The following is a 24,271-nucleotide window of genomic DNA, read 5'->3' as shown; positions in this document are numbered from 1 at the left end:
GCCTGAATTATACAGAGAATAAGAAAATAAATTTCAAAACTACATTACGTATGTCCTTAAGTATAAAAATCATCGTCTTTATTATTGTTCTTATTACGATTTTTGTTTAGCATAAGTTTTTATATAGAATAGTATACAATTATGGACACTTTAGGTGGTTAATATGGTTTAATATTCACCAGAAAAATATTAACCACCTAAAGAGCCCACAATTGTTTTATTATATAGCACGGTATTGAATAAATAAAACAACGAAGATTGCATGCATGACGACACCATTTTCATTAACGAAATTCTGTAGCAGAAAGATTTAAAGGGGGCGACTGGGGTTTTCATTGCGCAATACTTCGCGCAGCATAGTAAAATAAAGCGTATTTACTCTTTTAAAGCAACTGTTTTTACATAATTTATAAGAATTAACAAATTTAGGAAATCTCAGGTTAAAAAATCTAATTACGTTTTTAAATAACTGATTTTTTAAAACGATTTTTCAAATGATGGGTAGGTAGACGTCGTAATAGTGTGTTTTTGACGTTATGAATAACCGAAGTGCTTTAAGCTGGGTCATTAATTATGTCATAAAATAAAAAGTATAAAATAGATGGTCTTGAAATTTTAAATATAAAAAATTGAGAATCTCACAATCATTTTTATTATTTTTTATGTAAATCTGCGGTATCTGTCATGTTTTGTTGTACTCCATAAAACAGGAAAATATCTTGAATTTTGAAATGCCTCCTCTGGAAACCAGACGGTAGAATTTTGTGTTTCTTGCATAAAATGTACAATAAATGTACAATATCAAATCATATAGTTTGACAAAAAAGTCTATAGGAGCATCTGTTACAACGCACTTTGAAAAAGTACGCACTTTGAAGAAATTTTTCAAAGTGCGTTAATTTTGGGACCACGTTAACGAAGTGCGTTAATATCGACCATTAACGCACTTTGAAAAAAAATATAGGTATGGTAAATAATTATTTGAACCTTGTTGGATAACTTTTCGGTGATGACGTCAGGATCTGAGATATAGACGTTTTAAAGATTTTTAGGAGTTGTCTTGTTTCCAAAGGTTCTCGTAACCGTTATAAAAGGGAAATGGGTCTTAGAAATAATGGAGGAATGATTGTTTTTAATAGCACAGTTTCGTTTCTTTGTTTTCTTTTCTTTTTTAAATTTTATCCAGTCTCTAATAAGTTCGGTAGATGTAGGTGTCGATAAGTGACTTAAAGCATCGCATTTTTCTTTCGGGAAAAGGGAGCAATTATGATTTTTCTATACCATGAAAATTCTCTCTCTCTCATCTATTTTTCTATCATATTCATTTATCTATCTATTGTGAACATATATGAAACAATGGTTGACTCATTTATTTGATAGTAAGAAAATAAACCTTAGCCACATTACTCACTCGACTGAAATTTTTACCTCCTTCACTAGTAACTTTTTCTCAAAAAAAGTTATGCCGTCAGATTACTTCTAAATCTGTAAATTGATATATAAAAACGCTAGGCATGTCAAATAGCATGTTTTAATTACCATGTAAATGCATTTTTTCAGAGGAATCATTGTGGATACATTTTGAATAAAGGTTATGCGGTTCTCTTCTTTAATATAATAGGGTGCGTATTTTTTTTTCGGGAAAGCTTATCTCAATTTTTTCATCTATTTTACGTAACTCAAATTTATTGAGAGAAATAATATCAATGTCATACCAGTTATGTAAATACATATATTTGTGTAGGAAAGATAGAGAGTTGGGCTGAGGGACTTTCTACCTGTCTTCTCCTAGTTAATTCTCGACGAGGGTAGATCAATTCATCAGTTTTTCGGAAGAAATATAACAAATTAATGCTGTCTATTATTAAAATCCAAGTCCAGAATTTTCTATACGTATTTTTTTCAAGTGCGTTAAGTGTCTCCATGGTAAAAAATATTGATGCACACTCTTAACGCACTTTGAAAAAAAATTTCAAAGTGCGTTGATTTTGTCCCAATTTCAACGCACTTTGAATTTTTTTTCAAAGTGTTTAATTTTTTCAAAGTGCGTTGCCACAGCATCAGTATAATTTGCTCTTGAAGTGCGAAAAAGTAGTTTTATGAACTACAGTATTTGCGTTTGTAGGGGATATAAATAGGCTCTATATAATAAATTAAAATTAGGTATGAATGGAAATGAATATTGTTACTTGATGAATGTTGTCGATATCTATCTAAATATGGAATTAAAGGCCACAGTAACAGTCTTATTCTTTTCATGTAGACTTTTTTTAAAAAGTCTCCTTCATAAGAATACAAAAACTGGTCTGTTGATAAACAATTAGTACCCATGGGAATTCATAAGATTGTCTGAAGACCTGTGGCTCCGGGGTCATAAAACTTACACGAGCTCACTTTTGATCTCAGTCTCACTTTTACCAAAGGAATTAACAGTAGAAAAGTGAGACTGAGATCAAAAGTGAGCTCATCTAAGTTTTATGGCCCCGGAGCCTGGCCCTGGGACCATAAAACTTAGATGAGCTCACTTTTGATCTCAGTCTCACTTTTCACTATCTATTCCTTTTGTAAAAGTGAGACTGAGATCCAAAGTGAGCTCATGTAATTTTATGGCCCCGGTGCCAGGTCCCAGGATTGTGAAACAGACTAGAATTAAGTCAAATTTTCAATCGCCTGTAAAATACTTTTTTTGATTATTGAATTAATCTCTAAATTCGCAGTTAAGAACATTTTTGTTAAGCAATATTGAAAAATATTTTAATTTTGGTTTAATAACTAATAATTTGGCTTAATAAAACATAAATATTTTGACTTAAGCTTAGGATGTTTCAACATCTTAAGCTTAAGTCAAAATCTTTATACTATACTTAATGTTGTAGAAGTCAAGCGGACCAAAGTGTTGTTATTTTCAAATTTTGAGATAAATTCAATAATTAATAAACATTTTACAGGCGATTGAAAATTAGACTTCAGTCTAAGTCTGTTTCATGATTCTGGGGCCTGGTCTCCAAAGACTTAATAAATTGTGGAACTCAGCATTTTTTAAAAAATATCAATCTCAAAGTACTTTGTATAGAATCATGCAGAATGTTTTTTTTTTTAAGTAGGTTTGTAGATGACCATTGAGCTTTCAGTGGGTTTGCTATGATTTTATTTTTCACTTTCAGTACAAAGTTCTTTGACAATGTAAAATCTATTTGAGTTTTATTCAAATACAGCTGGAGTACCTTTGTCTTTTTGTCAGTTGTTGACTGGAGTGGAGGATAACTGTTGATCTGTCGGACCGATGTGCAAACTGTTGCCTGCTTCGGGCCGAAGCCGAAAGCCGCGGGCAACAGTTTGCACTCTGAGAGATCCATTGTAGCCCGAGCCCCCTGTCAACAACTGTTTTGTTCATTATATCCATATGATAAAAGCTTTAAATCAGTATTATTTTCAGTAATTAATAAGGATTTTTTTTTAAATTTGTATCATCGCAGGAAAAAAAAGTCACTTGCGGTCATAAAAAGCGCATCTTTTACCGTCATTCACAACATCGTTCGATTTTTCGAATAATTTCGATCGGTAATCCATATCGTATGGAATTTTCAAGAGTAAGCTTTCCCCTCTAAAATCTTTTCCCCCGGAAAACTGGCTCTACAGTAGGACTTCCCCACGGAAAAATGACTCTAGAGTAGGATTTCCCCTACGGAATTCCCACGCCAGCTTCAGTTTTCCGGGGTGAAATCTTACACTGTATAACAATTATAGAGTGGATTTCCCCAGAGCCAATTTTCCCACTATAAAATATCATGGCTGTACTTGTATATATATGAGGGGCACATTGTAACAAGTGTCCTTTTTCAAAGTAGCGACCAGTTAAATTGCAACATGCGAAGTTAGAAAAATGAATTTTTTTTTAAGAATAATATTTTTCTCAGCAATTGTCCAACCAATTTTGTGAATCATTAAAATCTTATTCTCTTCATCTGGTCACACTTGTTTCTGCACAATGTAATCGGTTGGACAAATTTTAACTGTATCCATAGAAACAAAAAGGAATTTTAGTTTAAATAATTTTTTTTCTACAATTGTATTTCAAACTACATATACATAATATTGAAATGTAGGTGTCTCTGCGGAATTCTGGTGTTTGAATGTTGTCATTGAACTAAAATGGGTCATTTACTTCTAAAAATTTGAAATTTTGCAAAACTTTTAGAGAGTATACGCAATCAGCTTTCAAATCCAGCATTACATAACTGGGCTCGATGGGACATACTTACGTTTCGGCTTACAAAAGCAGTGTTTCTTGTATTGCTTTGTTTTTGGCTTTTTTAATTCCTTTTTAATAACTACTCGATTCAAATACTCGCGAAATGGCACGTGGAACCTATCAATAGCAATTTTTTTTAAAAAAAAAAAAAAAGAATTTTCTCACACACTCATTTTTAAAGGATGAAATACTAACAGAGTCTTTGGAGGCAAACAAAATCAAATCACAAAAGCTGCCCTGATATAATTTTAAAAAATTAGTGATTTTCTTGAGTGACTAATTTTACAATTTCCTATGAGTTAGAAGTTTGGGTTGAGACTCAATGATTTTAAGATTTCATGCTAAATTCGACAATTCTTGAGTCGAAAATATATTTCCATTAAATGTCTTAAGCAATGATAAAAGAGGGGAAAACCTCTGAGAAAGAGAAAGGGGGAAATTTGGCTCTAGTGTGAGATTTCCCCTCCGGGAAAAATCCTACTCTAGAGTAGAGATTCCGGAAAGCTGCATGGGGAAACCCTACTCTGCAACAGCGTCATCGTTCTACCTGTATCTTTTATAAGATGCACAGTAGAATTTTCGAGGCATTTTAATTGACTCACTACACGATTTTTTGGCAATTCTAAAAGAAAAGGAGAGACCGGTGTAACTTTGACCCGGGTTGAAAATTGACCCGAAGAGTCATTTTTCAACGTTGAATATTGAGTCCAAAGATGTTGAATTTAGACCCTATAGTCCGGTTCAATACTCAACGTTGAAATTGAACCCCGGTTCAATTTTCAACCCAAGTCAATATTCTACGTTACACCGGCAATGGTTGATTAACAGTCAACGAGAATATTTCATTCTGTTTTCACATTTTTAACGTTTTTGCTGTCCCTGCTTTCTAAAATGGCCCAAAATCCCCCTTTCTATGCAGCTACGAATCGTACATTGACTGTATATATGCATACCAAATGACGCAAATAATAATCCGTTTAGCATCATATGACGTCACATCGGTCAGCAGTCTTTTCAACAGTCGAATTTAACAGTTGTAGTCCGACAGTCGTCAGAACAGTCAAAATGCTGGACTTTCTTCCTATAGAGTTACAGAGGAAATTTTATAAAGGGATATACATGTAACAAGGTTTCAGATTCACCATGCAGAAAAATATCAACATATTGAACGAGGCTTGAACGCAGCCATTATATACAACGTTGCATGCTTAAGGTGTCACTTGTGACGTCGCTTGCAATCGCCGTTGCAGGGGCACTGACCCTATGGTGAATTCATACGACTTAATTCAAATCCGACTGTTGAATAGGTGTTATCACCTATTCGAAGAGGTGATACATGAAATCTCCATTCATATCAAATATATGATATCATCCATTGGACTAGGTGATATCACCAATTCAAAAGCTGAATATATATAGTGATATCACCAATTCGAATAGGTGATACATGCATCACCAATTGAATAGGCGACATCAGGTGATAATGGCAGTAAATACCAAAACGGAACATGCATGTGTTCTTTTTGTATTTTTTTTGTGCATGTTATTTTCATTATTTTGAATGTATCATCTTTTTGTTCTTTCACTCTTGATATACGACCTAACAGCCTAATGGTTTGTTCTACTACACAGACAGACCGTAAGTATTGATTTTGCTTGCTGTGCCGTTGTGTATCTTATTTATATGAGCGATATGAGTCACAGTTTCTTTCATAACGATATGGCAAGGATGAGCATTTCTCATTTTTAAGTACCTTTTTAAAAAATAGTGTGGTTAGATTTTACACCCTATTTTTTATTTTTATTTTTTGTTTTAGGATTTTGATATAACCCCCAGAAGATTTCTTTTCGGCGGAAGTTACTTGATCGGAGGAAGTGCCCGGATTAATATTATGGAAAATGGCGAATACGTCTAGTAGATGTGTGATGGTATCGAAGTAAATCCGGACTAACAGCATGGATTTTAAGTGTAGTCACCTGGACGTTAGTTTCTAGGAGAAAATTTATAAACAGAGCTACATCCAAAATGTCGACCGAAAAAGTTCGTGTGGCTGTGAGGGTCAGGCCAATGAACAGGCGAGGTATCAGGCGATATTTTGTTTATAAATGTTGACACTAACGCAATAATGAGTAACGGAATATGTTAATGTTATTTTTTTCCTTTTCTTTAAATACAGGATTTATTACTTTTACAACTGATAATTGACCGAATATTGAACAATGTTAGCTGCCTGCGTGTGTGTTTGTCTTCATCTGTCATAAACTTGGATAAGGGTTTGCCTCTAGATAAACACAGGTGAACTCCCACCACCCACAAATATAATTTTCAGTAAAAACTGTTTAAACATAAGTTAGGCTATATATAGAAGCACCCCTGACAGACAGTATATATAACACAGCATTTCTCACTGAATCTTTATTTTAACTTTGATTATAGATCTAACGGCATGTATATATATCTTAAAATTCCATTTTAAAAGTAAATTAAAATATAAAATCTTTTCCTTCAATTAGAGATCTTCCAGATATAGTGATCTCTCAAAATTAGAGATTTTAAAGTCATATTGTATTTTGTAAATTGAAAGCAGAACTGGTCTATGTTATGGATTATGGATTGACAAATTTAATGACAATATATATATATCCATCTGTGTGTGTGACATGTGTTTATTTGTAGTTCATGTTTACTGTGATATAACTTTGATGTGGGGGGACCATTCTGATTAAAAGACTTGATGAATCAGGATTTCATTGGTTTAATTTGGTATCAACAAATACCTGGTCAGGAACATATAATTATTTGTTTTAAATCCTCACTGACTGAGTAATAAAATGAAATTCTTAAGCAAAGGTTTCATGCACATGTATTCACTGCTTCTCTTCTTTTTATTTTCCAACTGTATCTTGTTGTTACGTGATGAGCACAAGTCTTCTGGCTCTGGTTCTCTCTAACTCCAAAAAATTTTGTTTGTAGTACTTTTAGTGTTTATGCCCCTAATACGTTATATTTCCATTAGTGAACTCTTCAAAATTAGAGGCGCGTTTGGTGATCTGACTGGGACAGCATGGCGTTGCGGATAATACAAAATATGCCAATCTCAATCCAATTTTAAATGTTAAATGTATTTGTCATTCCAATTAAAGACTAGAAGAACTAAAAGACATAATTATGTAAGAGAGCGAGAACCCTAAATTTCTCATCCATTAATAAAAAATACGACATTTCCGAGGCATGCACATGTGCATTGTATTTAGATACATACCATACGATAAATAGATACATACGATCAACAATAGATATAAATTGATATCGTTGTCATTCCTACTCTTGATGTTTATAAAGTCCACAACAATAAAATATTTCATTTGCATTTTCTTAGGAATTGTTCATCGACATTCAACATATTGTTTACATGTTTATGTTACGTTTGTCCCAGAAATCCCGCGAGATTTGTACATTTTCCGACTTTTTCACAAAAGAGCGCACTAAGAAGTATAACTCTTCCATAGTGGAAATAGAACGTATTACTTGTAGTGATGGGGAATCGGAAAAAAAATCAGAATTGATAATGGGCATAATCGATTGATTATTGATTATAATCGGAATCGGAATTTTTAACTTAAATGAAACAAATATAAAAAGTTAAACTTATTCAGGTTTCAGTTCAGACTTTTACCAAAAAATCATTTAATTAAATATAATATTTAAAAATGTTTATCAATTTTTCTTTTAATAAAGTGAATTAAGAAAATTCAGATGCATTATATTGTAACTACACATTCATAGGCTTAAGTTGGACAATAGGACTATAAGATGGTCATTAATAAGAGAGCAACATAGCGATTAGTGATTATATTTAAATTAGATTTACAAGAACTTAGGAGTCATTTTATTTTTACTCCACTAATGTTTTATGTTCAAAAATTTTTTGTTCCTGCTGATGAGAACTTAAATGTAGAATTCCTCATAAAGGCAAATTTTGATAGAAAAATACATATTTTGTAAAAAATGAAATTGCCAATTTGAAAGTAAATTGAGATGCACATTGTTGTGATTTGTGTCATAATTAATTTAATATTTTAGTACTTCATTAAAATTGCTTATTGATATCTGTTGCAGAAATTGATATGTCAACCAAAGTGGTGGTGGATATGGAAGATAACCAAACCATACTTTATCATCCAAGCAGGTAAAGTAAAAAAAAAGGCAATCCATCACTGCTGGATAAAGAATGAGGAAATCTCATGAACTCTAATTCCAACCATACAGCTAAAATATTTATATAATAATACACAAAAAATTATAATAGAATTAAGGGACAATGTACATAGTATATGTTGTCCTTTTTTTTAGTTAATTGACTATTGCTTGTTTCAGTTCCTCTTATTCAGAAATGAATTTTTATACCTCCATAATCAGAGATTCAGGGGCATTTAGTTTTTGCACCGTCTGTCCATATATCTGTCTGTCTGCAAAAACTTTAACCTTGCCCATAACTTCTGATTGATTGAAGCTAGGTCTTTCATATTTCACAGGTGTATTCCTTGTGACAAGACTTTTTTGGGTACTAACATATTTGACCTCTTGACATTGGAGTTTGACCCACTTTTGCAGAAATTTACAGAACTTTAATCTTGCATGGCCATATCTTTTGAACTGTTGGTGCAACAGTTTTCATACTTCACATGTGTATTCCTTGTGATAAGACATTCCCTTGGGTACAAATGTTTTTTACCTTAACCTTGGAGTTTGACCTACTTTTGAAAAACATTAACCTTGGCCATAAGTTTTAAATGGTTGGAGATTAGCCTTTCATATTTCACATGTGTATTCCTTGTGACAGGACCTTCCCTTGGGTACAAATGATTTTGATGTTTTGACCTTGACTTTGGAGTTTGACTTACATTTGAAAAAACTTTAATCTGGGCTATAACTTTTGAAATGTTGGTGTTAGAGCTTTCATTTTTAAAACACGTTTTCCTTGTGACAGTTAAGAACTTTTTTGAGTAGCAACAATGTTGACCTGTTGACCTAGACCTTGGAGTTGGACCTACTACTTTAACCTTGGCAATAACTTTTGAATGCTTGGTGCTAGGGTTTTTCCTACGGGTGTTTTCTTTGTGACCTTTTCTTAAGTACTAATATTTTTTACCTCTTTATCTTAATTGATCTTGGAGTGTGACCTAATTTTTGAAAAAGACTTTTACCTTGACCACTTTCTGAATGGTTGCTGTAATGGCTTTCATATTCTCATATAACACTAACTCCTCAGGTGATTGAGTATTCAAAAGTAATTTAATGGGATATCTACATGTACTTACCATAAACAGAGGAATGGTGGAAATTTGGATGAAGAAAAAAATGGTTGCTTTTAGAAATAAATAAATCAAGTTCTGGTACAAACTGCTGCATAGGATTTTTTTGATTATAGCTGGAAAATTTTAAAGCTTTTCATGCATTTAATGAGTAAATTCAACTTCTGATTTTTCACTTGTGTGAGGGCTACCTCTGTTCAGAGAACCACTAGCCTGAATCTTTAAAAAATGATTAAAAATCTGTAGCCCCTGGCATAAGGCGATCCTAAATGTATCCCTATCATACAGGGCGGACTCATGTTCAATAGACTTAGTTTTACCATTGAGTTGATGACATAACAGCGCAAATATATTATGATACTGGTTGCAAATTAAATTGAGGTATCTGTTTTAAATATTTATTGGGATATAGATTCTGGTTGATATTTAATCAAATTAGGGCTGAATCAATATATCGAAACATATCAATATTAAAGTGTGTATTGTATCAAAACATTAACTTCCAATATGTATTGGTCAGACAGCTTTTCTTTAATACTGTGTAAAAGTTTGGAATTTCAATCATAATAGAATTGCTTTGAGTGTTCTGAAATAAAAACTAGCCAATAATGAAATAAACTTTAAGCAGACTACACAACTTATAATTATTGCATTACATATTATACCACTGTATTTCGTTAACTTTACCAATAGTAAAGGTTTGAATCTGAAGTGTATTTTATAATGGCAATAAGACAAGAACTAGAAAATGTTATTAAAACACTCAGTTCTTATCAGGTTTATGCATTGAATGATTCCTAAGACTTTTTTGATAGCATTTATAAAAATCCAATATATCATGTATTTTATCGAATTTTTTTGGTTCAGTTACACACCCTTAAATCAAATCTGCCATAGTCATGAGATTTTTTGTATTCTGCATGGGAGAAAGAAGAAAAAGTTATTTTAGATGAGGAAAATAAAAAAAAAATACATAGACAATCATCATTACTGATTTTGATGCTTTTAAATTATCCATTATCCTTGGCTTTTGATTCCTGAGGACTTCATTTATGAAGTGGAATATTAACTAGTTAAGGTATTTTTTGATCATTTCAAGCATACTAAAGTATATTTCATTTGAAATGGCTCATTTTTATGCCCAGTCATAAATCTGGGGGCACATAGTGTTTATAATGTCCCATCTTCTTTCCTTGCATCAATCTGTTCTTCCATCCTTCTGTCATTCATTGTCTATCATTTGCATTTGGCTCATCTAGTTTCAAAGAAACTGTTCAAAACATTTTTACCAAAATTCATACACAATGTCACCATGACACCTCTAGTTTTAACAAACATTTCAAAAGTCTGTATCACATGTAAGATATATACTACTAAATGAATCTTTTTCTCAAATATTTCCTTGTTCTTTCTATTCCTTTAGTACAAAAGGCCAATACAAGTACACTGAATACCATATCTTCCCTAATTAGCATCTAAGTATGCTCATAAATCAACCTTTAATAAAAATTCTATTGTTTTTTTTAAAAACAGTAGTTGTACAGATTCACATGATTGGGACTTTGTTAGATCACACATGTAAACTCCCTTTTGTAATAATGTATTGACTTTCATTCAAACAAAAGTAATATCAATGAAATAATCAAACATGTAGCATTTCCTACTACTTAAAGGGTATATTGTCCATGGAAAGCAAATCTTGATTCATTTAGGGAGTATTTTTTCAAGAACGAATCAAAGACACTCAGAGACTAGATGTAGGACTAAAAGAACAGGCTGTTATGCATAAATATAAGTGCGTCGACTACTTTAGGGTGTATATGGTCTATCTTATTTTGAAGGAGGAAAAGTTTTGATGTAATTATGGATGTCTAATTCATTTCCTTCTGGGTAAAATGATATTACTTAATCACCAATAGACCATTGCATCTTGGGGGCTTTTCTGTGTTTTTATTAGCTCACCTCAATGAAGTTGGAGGGAGCTTATGTGATACATTCGGCGTGGGCGTGGCAGGTTAAAGTTTTTGGTGCAGTTTTTTTTTAAGTACTTCTATGCTCTACATTAATCAGAGATGCATGGAAGATGCTTCTAGTGTGTTTCATTGTACCAGCCAAGGTTTCAGATGCTGAAATTTCAGCAAAGGAATGACCAGATTAATTTTTTTTGAAGCAGGTTAAAGTTTTTGGTGCAGGTTAAAGTTTTTGGAGTAGGTTCATTCTAAAGTAACTATAAGCCCTATGTTGACCAAACTTGCATGGATGATACATCTAAGGATACACACTACCAGGCTTGCTTCAGATGCTGGATCTGACCTACATTTTACGGATGAGTAAACAGTTTAAAGTTTTTGGAGCAGGTTCATTGTAAAGTAACTATATATTGAGATGCATGAAATGAAAATTGTTGCATGAAAGATTTGAATTTCAAGCTTTATTTTGAGACTTTTTAAATTAAATAATAATTCTAAGAGTTAATCATTCCAGGCTGAAGAGTGGATATGTAGTACAAATTCATATTCATTAAAGTCATTGCCCCAGGTGTTAGGATTGGGTTATAATAGGGATTCAAAGTTTACATGGGAATATATAGAAATTAGAAAATAAAAAAAATGTTTAAGAATAACAGGGCCACAATAACTTAGTAATCAGACATTCTCAAGTCATGTGGATTCATGTATTTATGGATGCACAGCAAGACCAGTTTTGATCATTCAAACTATATAAAAATATAACTATATTCACAAATATAGTTATAGATACCTAAATGAAGTGATGTTTAACAAGATATGATATTCCAAACCAATCTGATTGTTTTCAAGTTTATTACAAGTATGCGTAATATGTTTAACTTGATTTTATGATGAAGAACTATTTTGTGTGAAACTGTTTAATATGTTTTAGATATCTTTTGGAAGTGTCTTTTGTTATCAGTGATATTTGAACTGTTGCAAGGTTTTGTGATAATTGGACTGTGAGCATCATAATGAACCTTGGCACTGGAATGTAAATAACTAGTCATACATGTAGTACACAGTAAGGAGATGGTCACTTGCTGAACAGACATATTGTTTGCAGATAACTGAGATAAGTTAAACAGACTGAATTGTATTGGTTGATAATTACATATTTTGTTTGCATGTGCAGTCTGTTCATAATATTAGAGTACATGCTTCTTATATTATAACATCAATTGAAAATGGAAAAAAAAACGACATTTTTTTTATAGACAGATTTTCTCCATGTGAAATGGACAAGCCCTGGCTTTGGATGGGGGTGGGGGAAGAAAGGAGGGGGTTGGCAATATGGAATTGAAGTTTTACATGGGAAAAATCTTTTCAAGAACAGCAGGTCTATCAGTAGTCATTAATATGAGCATCCTCTTGTATTGCAGATTCAAGTTTGTTCAAATCATGACCCCTGGAGCTAGGATGCAACTAAAATAGGGATTCATATATAGTTATACTTGAGAATATGTAGGCAATTAAAAAACATGTTTTCAATAGTAGCAGGGCCATCATGTTAATATAATACATTCCCAAGTCGCGTGGATTTTTTTTGTTCAAATTATGGATCCTGAGGTAAGGGTGGGGCTAAAATCAAGAAAATGCTTGTAGATTAAGGGTGCAACGATAAACCGTTTGACGGTTTATCGTGGTATATTTTTCCACGGTTCAATTCACGATACGCTAAACTGATATCATGGTTCGGTTCAATCGGTCCAGAATTATCCGAATCGTCCGTTTTGTTTCCTTTTTTACAATTTCAAAATGGCTTCCGCGCAAAACGTGAGGTCGCTGATAATGCTTTAACGAAAGTTAAACTCATCTCCAGCATCTTACAGACCTCAGATTTAACACGGAGGAGGACTTAATGTGATTATAAGTTATAGATGTTAAGACAAATGATAAACCCTTTAGATCTAAACGTATTCTTTGGTAATACACGATATTTCATCACGTGTTTATTTCGATGAAAATTCACTGTCTTGTTGACTAAAACGTGTTAACACGAGAAATATGACAACTGGTTTTCTACGTAAATAAAAGGAATAAAAGAATGAATGTCTTCCTTTTTCATTCCAATTTAAAAGGAAGATTATTAGGAAAGGTCCCCGTAGTTCCCTGTAAATGTTCATCATTGGTTTCGAATATTGTCAAAACTCAAAGATCTATCCAACAATCCAATTCAAGTTAACAAAATTTTATTTTAATTATTATTTAAAAATATGAACATTTTATATAACCCTGTCAAGTTAAAAAAAAATATGATGACAAACTTGAAAGACTTTTTAACTTGTCATGTATCGTGATACGTATCATATCATGAACTGAATAGTGTGATACTTATTGTATCGTGAGGTTAGTGTATCGTTGCACCCCTATTGTAGATGTGATTTTTTTTAAAAAAACAAAATACCATAAATCTTGCTGATATTAAAACATCCCCATGTTTTGTAGATTCAAGTTCAGGTAAGTCATGACCCTTTAAGCAAGGTTCTCGATATACTATGGGGTCAAAATTTTTTATGGGAATAAAGAGTGAAAAATCTTTTAAAAATTGGAAAGGCTGAGGTGACTCAGGTGAGCATTGCGGCCCATGGGCCTCTTGTTCTTGGTGCCAAACAGTGATCAGTCTGTCCCTCTGTCTGATATCACTTATCTGGAATATATTGTTCACCCCATGACAACCGGCTCAAACCTCAGTCATAGAGTGTCGATGGGTAAACTTGAACCAATTTTCTGAAGATCAAAGGCCACAGTCAAAGAACATCATAAAAATCTTTGTTTGGAGCATAATTTCTCTTCCTATGGTCCTTGGTCCTCTGTGGCTCATATTTCACCCCAAGAGTCCATGTTGGTAAAAGATGAGCACCGACCTTGAACCAGATTTCTAGATTAGAGGTTAATGTCATATTAGATATCTGCTAAATCTTTGTTGTTAGGGCATATTCTCTTCCCATGGCCCCAATAGGCCCATACTTCACCCAAAGAGTGCCTTTGGGTAAAGGTGTAAGTTAAAGGTCAAGGTCAAAGCAGATCCATGTTCAACTTTTTGCCATTCATTTTATTTTTTAATTCTTTGATCTCAGTAACAAAATGAAGAAAACATCTTTATTTCAATTGTTTAAAATTGTATCAAGTGATACTTTGTTAACATTTAAGATAAAATTGATTTTTTCAAAAAAATAAAAAAAAGAAAAAAAAATATATCCACCAAACACAAGTTTTTGAATGATGAATGTAATTAATTTATATATCATTCAAACTCTTCAATTCAAAACACAAAGAATTGTATGTGATGATTTTCATCTGCTGCAATTGGATTTTTTCCTATCTAGATTTGAATTAGAATGTTATTAAAAAATGTAAGATACATGTAACATCTCAAATAAAAATTAAGGCTTTAAAATCAGATATACAATGGGGATTGTACAGTTCTTAACTGTGGAAGTATCAAGTCTTTCTGATTTTCAAAATTGTAATCAAAACACAACGCAAGTGTGTCCATGCTCCTTTAAGTGCCCAAAACATGTTTTAATGAGCTAAGACAACACACTAGCAGCCTTTGAAATTGCTTTGACACTTGATCTTATTCACTTTCTACACTAGGCAGGATATCATTTGATATTGATTTTGGTTGTTTGACCATCACCAAGTTACTGCTATTTGTATCATTCTCTTTCCTATGCCCCTTCTTTCTCTCTCTCTCTCTCCACTGTATCCAAAGATAAGTTGGACAAAATTGTGTCCGCAATTGGTTAGTATATCAGATTTGAAGGAATGAGTTTTATTTTTTGTATTATACATGTAAACATTGGTATCATTTTGCCTTTAGTACCATTTAAAAAAAATTCCCAATATCAATCAAACTATGCCTCAATTAGGACTAAAAATGCTAAAAAATGGTCTTAAGACACTATAGCCAAAAATGTATATCCCACAGCATACTAAATTTCTAATGCTGTAAAAAATTATTTTCAGGTCTTATCATATGTATTTAGTAGTAAATACACTACTTATGCCACATGGGTGAATTCACAATACCACATATCAACGTCCTGTCTGAAAACCCTTATCATGTATCTGACTGGCATGCAAAAATGCATATCCAACAAGAAAAAGTTTGAAAGTTAATAATCTTGGTTTATTGAAATATTTGTGTAATACAATTCATGTATGAAACATTTGTTTATTTTATGAGTTTAAAAAGCCAAAGGCATACAGGTAATGAAAACAGGTTATTAGAAAAATAACTTACATAAGTTATTTTACACACACAATTTTTTTTAAATGATAACATTTAAGTTACTTTTATATCCTACTTGGACATTAATTTTGTCTGAAATCTTGGGGGTAGGGGGTGGGGGGGGATGTATTTCCTGCCAATATGTATTGCATTTTGGGATTTTACAGTGTAATACAAACTCCAATGGAAAATTGGTGAGGAGGGGGAGATAATTGGCATTCTTACTTCATTTTTACTACATTTTACTTGTTTTGGTCAAGTTTTTATTATCATTAAATAAACGATTTTCCCAAGACTTTGAACAATTTTTCTATATTAAGCAAGGTTTGAAATTTACTACATATTTCTTTTTGGTCTTGATGCACAAGCAAAAAACCTTTGGTGCACAGGGTGTAAAGTTAGGGGGAAATGGCTCAAAATAACTTAAGTTATCATTATCATTGTTTTTGGAAACTATTTAGGAAAGATATCTTGTTTGAGTTGCTGATGTTGGGAATAAGTAATTAATGAAGGACATTGCTTGCATTAAGCCCCTGACTGTTTAAAAGAACCTAGAATTGGCTCTGTTTAATTTTAAAAAAAGAGGCATATGTCTTGACCTGTCTTTGAAATACAAAAACAAAATATTACTGGAATAGTTTATTATATGTCTATATGAGATTATCCCAGGTGTGTATCTAGACATGGAGCAATGGTTCAGAAAGCTCTCAAATCTGTAGGGACAATTAAGATGATGTAATATATAAACATCTGATAAATGTGACAGTGAAGGATGCAAATAAATGTATTTAATTGCAGGACTGAGTATACATGTAAGACATTGATAATCAACCATCTAACAGTCACAACTCCTGATTTAATGGCATTTATATAAATGAATCATAAATAAAGGTACCACAAGCAATTGTATCTTCTTGGTATTATGTTAGCATTTCTAAGATTCCTTAATTAAACTAACTGGACTTATCCTATTATACTCAACAGCTTTTCAGCTTATATAATGAACTTCAATTAGAATGAAGAAGGTATTTTCCAAAGGTATATAAATGGGTACCAAGGGGTATACTAAGTCCATGCTTTCTGAAACAATTAAAGATTGATGTTAAAAAGACCTTTTTCTTTTTGATATCAAAGCATTGCTAGGTATGATGAAGAAGCTGTGAAGTTCCTGTTACCAAGGATATGTACTCCTGTCCTTGATGGCTTATACAATGTTCATGAACTCCATTAATGGATCTGTGATATTTCTTCAAAAGAATTAATCAATCAGAGCCCATGAAGATTTGGGATTTTACTGCCAATTAATGAATAATGAAATTGGGGATTCATTAGATTCACAAGAATAACAGGAGATTGTTTAAAAAGACAGGGGGTTGTTAGTCTTGCAAAGATACCCGCATTCATGCCAAGAAATTCTTCTTTTTTTTTTTTTTTTTTAAAAAAGGTTTTATTAAGATTTTTTTTTTCAAGTGTAAACCTTTGTATTATTACTATTTTTATCTGTGCTCTCCATATATATATAAAATGAAAAATAACATTCCTCAGAAGGATTGTGTATTTTTTTATGCCCAGAGATCGGAGATGGGGGATATTGTTTTTTTACCGTCTGAAAAATTCTGTCCCTTTCACAAACTTGGTAGAGTTTTAGAAAAATATTCTTGTTAATAATTTTTCTGAAGGAAAAAAAAAAAAATTTAAACAGGTTGGGATTGAATTTGTACATTTTGGAAGATGATGCTATAAAAATATACATTGTTGGGAAGGCTCCATGGCAATTGTAAAGGAAAAAAAATATAGTGGTCCAACATCTCACCAACCAGTCTAACAGGTCACAGAGAACATAATTTTTCAGGGATCCACTTGTAAAAAGCATTAAAAATGTTAGAATTTTGTTAGTGTTTATTTATGAATATATAGAAAACAATTTTTAAAATCATAACAATAATGAATTGTTAATTGAAATGGTGTATGTCAAGAGTTTTAATCATAAATTTGTTTCACAGTTGTTGTTAATTAAAATGATGGTTCTGACAATGTATTTAACCAATATAACATGGAAGTGTTTTTTGCAAAAATGTTCAAGGGCTTCTGAAGTGAGTTTCAATACACAACGAACAATGTGGTGTTGTTCTTTATCCATATGTAATGAATAGAGGGGTTGTTCTTTAAGGTGATGTGTACAGGTATATTTCAAAGATGTTATCATTCATTAGGTGTTGAGATATGTTATCAAATGTGTAATGAAGTGTTAGCATGATAATTTCTTTTATTTTGAATTAATAGCCATCAGATGTAGATAAGTGATCCTGTGATTTAAATTTGTCTAGCTATTTAATAGAGATTTTTTTGGCACAAACTGCTCTAGAAATTTGAACCTGTGGAATTTCACAGTTGTTACTTGGATATATATCTGGCAGAGGTTGATTCTTTCGAACACAGATCTGCTTTGAATTGATATCTACAAAAACCTTTTAGTGCTTACCCAGCTATTACTTTCAAGATTTGGCAACATCCTTACTGCATCATTTGAGTAAAATGCCATGATTTTTTTTACCTCGACCATAGAATGTTTATCAATAGCACATTATTAAAATATAGGTGGTTTCCTGTCTTAACAGAAAATAGGTATGAAAGAATTTCTAGCTAGAAAAAAAGAATGTTTTAATTAGGAGGTTTTAAGAAATAGTCACAGAAAACACTGCTCAGTAATTTGTAACTCAAATGATCTAAAGAGTCTGTGAACTGCATTGAAAAGCATTTGTTGTGCAGTGCCATGTTCCAATCATTGTCAATCCTGTATTAATTAAACATCATAAAATGATCAGAATTGCATCACTGATGCATGCCCAGAGAATTCTATGCCTAACATCAAAAAGAGTTCTATTACTTTCAGTAGACTGTGGCTTTCCAGACCCTGACAGCAGGGAGCTATTGAGCATCATTTTAAAATGCAGTCACAGACAAGAATCTTCATCAAATGCCACTGCTATCATTAAATGCAGAGTTAATTAAGATTTGCTTTTATTCTGCTGAAATGGAACCTCTAGGTGACATCATTTATTGATGCTGAGAAATTTGTGACACTTGAGGAGATATTTCAATGCTTAGCAATATTTTTTATTTAATTGTTTTAGCTCACCTTGACAGATTAGAAATGAGCTTACACTGGTACCCTCAGTGTCAGTGTCCCAGCATTTAAATTCTTTCCCAAGCAACTATAAGCCCTGTGTGGACCAAACTTGCATGGATGATGTATCTAGGGATGCACACTAGCAGACCTGCATCCTATGCTGGATCTGACCATTTTTATCTCACCTGAGCCAAATGCTCAACTGTGCATTCTTGATCAAAGTGTGATGAGCATTGACCTGTCTGTCTGTTGTGCATCATGTGTTTTCTGTAAACTTTTCACACTTCCAACTTCTTCTCCAGAACCATTTGGCCAAACTTGTCACAAAGCTTCCTTGGGTAAAGGAGATTATATCTTATTTAAATGAAGGGCCACACCCTATTTAGCATGTTTAGAGGCAAGAATTAAAAAAATAATTAAGAAATAGTGCAAATTGGTTGGGCCTTTTAAGAATCCTCTTCTCAGGAATCACTGAGCTTCTTTAAATAGCATAAATTAAAATTTTGAAGATCATGATCCCAGGGAGGGATGGGGGGGGGGGGGTTAAGTCACAATAAGAAATCTGTCATCTGACAAAAAATTCAAAACAAGCACAAGCAAGTTTATTGGTCTGTAGAGATCACTATAAAGGGTTAGAAGATGGATAAAATATACAGGTTGGTTAAAGAATATGTATAGGATTAGGGAGTGAAAGGTAATTGATTGACCAATGCTGGAGAGTGAAGAAATTATCCCCAACCATGTGCAGAAAATCTTGCATGGTAAATTACACCATATTTGCATTACAGGATCTGAAGCGTTAATGGTCAAAGACTAGAATATAAAATCATAATGCTACAGTTCTGCAGCTACATGCATAGGCCATCCTTAAAATAAGGTTTGTTTGGAATTGCCACCTGGGGGGTTTCATACCAAGGAGGGAGGGAGGGAACTTATTTTTTTTAAATTGAAGGTAAATTAAATACTGTTGTTTAAAATCTCAATAAGCAGTGAACACACTATTTTCTGACTTTTTGTAAATTACGGTATCTCCCATCAACAATTTTTATGGCGTCAAGCTCTTGGAGCTCGAACGTCATCTAGCAATCAGCCAGGTGAAATCGCCACCAGATGTACGCGACCAAATGTGTCAGTGAATGCTTCCGCAGTAGAGAATAGCAATAGCTATAAACCAATTTCTTTGAAAACGCTCACAATGAATAATAGCTTGAAAATAAAATTGCATCAATTGTATCTACAATGAATTCTATTACAAAACAACGATATTATGTTTTATTTTCACACAAGAAAAACGTGATGGTTGTTGCGGATGAATTTCTACAGAAAGGGTGTGTCGAATGACATGAATGACATTTTGGAACGATAACCGTGTAACACAAACAACCCAACAGGCGATAAAATAATTACAAAATTACATAAACACGAATACTACAAGACTAAAAAGATTGAATTTCTAAATCTTAGCTTTACTTTTACAATCTTCTAACCAACTTTATCCTAAAAACGGATGATGTTGACCAGTATTACTGTATTTCTCCATTTCCTCCAATATACCACACCCTATTGTAACTCAATCGTACTTGTAACAGAGCAGAGTCATGGTTGTAGTTTAGATGCAATCACTAAAACAACGCTTTGACATTGGCAATTAGAAAGAATAATATATAAATTCATGAAATCCTTCATAGTTCTTCAATTGACTGAAAAGAAATTAGTTTGATTCAGGGATGGGGTCAATTACTTTAAAAAGTAATTAATTAAATTACAATTACTTTGACTTTTTCTTCAATTAAATTACAATTAAATTACAGGCTTTCTAAGACATGTAATTAATTAAATTACAATTACTTTGCAAAAGTAATTAATTAAATTACAAATTACATTTAATTTTTTGAAAATTTTTATAATCCTTGTCAATGAATATACAGAACATCATTTATTTGTATATAAGCTCAGCCTCTGCACAAACAGTACTAGAAATAATATGTTATAGGCATTGTGTATCGTTCTGGTTGAATTAAATTTTATAACATTTATTTACAAAACAATAAGAATCTCCTTAAAGAACTATCCGAGATCAGTTTGATGCAGTTTCCACCACACAAAACCTACATGTACACAAATTGCATGGCTTATGATATTTGATTAAAAGTAAGTATTTTAGTAGAGTGAAATGAGTCGCAACTGTAACCCCTCAAATTAAATATTTCCTTTGAAGGTAACCTGAACATCCTAAATTGCTATTTATGTTGAACAATTTTACTTCATAAATCAGAATTGTACAGATAGAAAATTCATTCATAAAAATCTGTTTAGATGTTAAAATAATCATCAAATTGAAAGGTTTTTTTTTCTAAAGCTAGCGGAGCATTTTAAATTGAAATAATTATCTTCATTGGCTTTGTCTTCTAAATCATGGAATGAATATCTCTTTAGAGGAGTTGATTTGTTTTGATTGCAATTTAAAGCTGTGATTTGGAGGGCAATTATCTCTTCCCAACAAGAGAGAACTTAATTAATGACATACACCTTCTTTTTCTTTATTATTGATCAAACAACAAAGATTGAAATATAATAAATGTGTGTTTCATAGCTGAATAGACCTAAGATAGGTGGTTCAAAATTCATGTTTATAAACATAGATCAAAAAATTCAAATTTTACATAATGATTAGAAAGAAAATAGTTTATTATTATCAAGCCAATCATTTAATTATTTTGTAAGCATTAACCTAAGATTTTGTATAAATGAAGGATTGAGGATATGTTTAACAATAAAATAAAAACCAGTAAAATGGGGAGGTAGTGGTGACGATATATCATGAATATATCATGAATGTGTATTATGTAAAGTAATTGAATGTAATTGAAATTACATGGTATTTTTTCAGTGTAATTAATTAAATTACAATTACAAGTAATTGAAAAAATGTTCAATTACAAATTACTTCCAATTACTTCAAAAAATGTAATTAATTACAGTCAATTACAATTACTTTTTTCAATTACCCCATCCCTGGTTTGATTGTTCGACGGTGTCTGGTCAATTCGAACCCTTCTCCATTCGGACCATGACATAAAGCCCTAGACTGTGATTGTGAAATTTTATTTAAAACTATTTTTTTTATCATTATTGTGTCACCTGAGTCACTCACTTGACCTATTGCTATCTTCAGATCTTATAGCGATGTCATAACCCCAAGCTTTTATTTTATAAACACAGGTAAATACATTAGAGTATTGACATAAATTGATTTGTTGAGAATTGAAGATTAAATATCGGAGTCTTTTCCAAAATATTATAAGCAGAAATTTTATTGGAGATTCAATTTTGGCATTTTTAGCGAGGGTGTTGAGATTGGTAAAATTGAATATCACTATATATAAACACTTCAATCCCACATGGAAGGTTACTGTAATCTTTCTTTCCCTCATAAAATAGCTAAAATTACTTCGCTAAAATTAAATACTAATTTTTAGGATATAATGCTAAATTTGTGTCTTGCTAAAAATTCCAATTATAAGGTATTTGAAATGCATGTAAAGATATGAAAATGTTAACAGATTCTGTCAAATAATGTACCAACTTATAAGAGGGTTAAGGGCAAATCCCTCAAAAATAACCTAAAAAATACAACATACTTGTAAGCAGACTGACTTATAGGGGAGTATGTACAGTATATTTGAAAAAAATCTTCATTACTCATGGATTTCTGGCAGGCAAATTGTTTGCCTGATTATAAGAGCAGCAAGCCTTCTTAAAAAAAATTATAGATTTCAGGTTGCAGGTATATGGCCCAAGGATTATGCATAGTTGGTAATAACTATCTTGTTTTAGTAGAAACATACTGTAATTTTTTATACAATCTATCTTATCTATACTTGAAGTCTCCTTAACCTCTAGGAAGCAAGCTGAATGAATATGAAACCTCAAAACACTGAAATTGTCACATAAGTCCAGAATTTGAGATTAGCCTGAAAAACTCATGAAACTCAGGTGACCATCAAGGCCCATGGTTGTCTTGTTTTATGTAGGAGGGAAAAGTCTGCAGAATGTCATCCCTAGCCTCTACCCTGTTGTATATGAATGAAAATCTTCATAATGACTGAGGCAGTTTTCAAAAACATGCTGGAGAATTGGTCACTTGGACATTTATAAGCTAGACTGCTAAATCTGTTTAAACAGTGTAACTCTTCCTTCTGACTAAACTTATTTGTCATCAAGTCAAACAAATACTGATAAGACAAGCAGTGAATTATTTTCCAGATGCTGAACCAGCACTAAAGTTTGTCTCAGGTTATTGATTCCAGAGCTGTTCCTCCACAGTCAAGTGACCTTTTCTGGTAGTTGAAATCCTTGTATTGATTGACTTGGCCTGCATTCCATGATAAATTGCATTGTCAAATGTTTTTCTTTTTTCTAATCTTTTTGAACTGTATCTTTGGTCTAATACCAGACTTGATGTTGTATCCTTGTTATATTTCACCCTTCTGTGGTTGATTTTTTTTGGATAATCAATGAACAGGAAGTGGTTAGGACTCCTACTCCATCAATACACATTAGTGAAGATTTCCTTCCACAAGTGTGATTAGCTGTCAAGGTCCAGATTAATGCTGCCAAGTCCCTGAATTGTTTCCTGTCATCTACAAAGAATAAAAATTAAATCAGTTTTTTAAAGGATTTCATTGAAAATGAATGAAAATTTAAAAGGGACTGTAGGCTTGCAAGGAAAAAAATATTGAGATGTTATATACCGTAAAAGATAAACAGGTAAATCATACATATCTTGATATCATCAGGTGTTGGGATATGCATGGTGTAGAGATATCAGAGTTGAGACACAAGGTCCAAGACTTTATGGCAAACAACAAAAGGTTAATTAATTAATGTATGGGAATCTAGTACTGTACGTTTTTAATATGTCATATTTTTAGCCATTCCTTTAAAAATTAAAACTGAAAGAGAAATCAATTACAAATCAAATTTTTGGTTTTCCAGATCAAAATTCACTAAATATTTTTAGTTGACAATCTGTGTGAAATGATGCTGCCTAGGATACTCTGTTCACTGTTTTAATGCAAGTCAGACAGATTGTCACTTAATTGTCCAGAATATATTTCATCTCCCTTTTGTCCAATCTGGCTGAAACTTAAGGAGGCTGGGGGGTCAACAAATTAACCATCAGATATAACTTATTATCTGAAGCTGTCAACTATCATTTGGCAAAGAAAAAATTCATATATTTTAGTTTTAAAATTTGATCATTTTTGTATATCTTTATATGGAGCTCTTCTTCTAAAGGAGATCAATATAGTCTAAAAATGGCC

At 32.3% G+C, this 24,271-nt stretch overlaps 1 protein-coding gene across 3 annotated transcripts in view; it reads left to right on the top strand.

The window, feature by feature from the left end:
* The first annotated feature begins 6,173 nt into the window (after nt 1-6,173).
* Nucleotides 6,174-24,271, top strand: part of LOC133185567 (kinesin-like protein KIF13A) — a 202,298-nt gene continuing 184,200 nt past the window's right edge. For all 3 annotated transcript variants that reach the window (XM_061320866.1, XM_061320884.1, XM_061320876.1), the window contains exons 1-2: nt 6,174-6,333; nt 8,373-8,442. In XM_061320866.1, the coding sequence (XP_061176850.1) occupies nt 6,279-6,333; nt 8,373-8,442 (125 nt within the window). In that variant the 5' untranslated portion in view covers nt 6,174-6,278. The remainder of the gene's footprint in view (nt 6,334-8,372; nt 8,443-24,271) is intronic.

The sequence above is a fragment of the Saccostrea echinata genome, unplaced genomic scaffold (genome assembly GCF_033153115.1).
Source record: "Saccostrea echinata isolate AGI-Se365-2 ecotype Australia unplaced genomic scaffold, CSIRO_AGI_Sech_v1 ptg000001l, whole genome shotgun sequence".
Classification (NCBI taxonomy): domain Eukaryota; kingdom Metazoa; phylum Mollusca; class Bivalvia; order Ostreida; family Ostreidae; genus Saccostrea; species Saccostrea echinata.
Note: the sequence above shows the minus strand (reverse complement) of the source record. Positions and strands in the feature narration are given on the sequence as shown.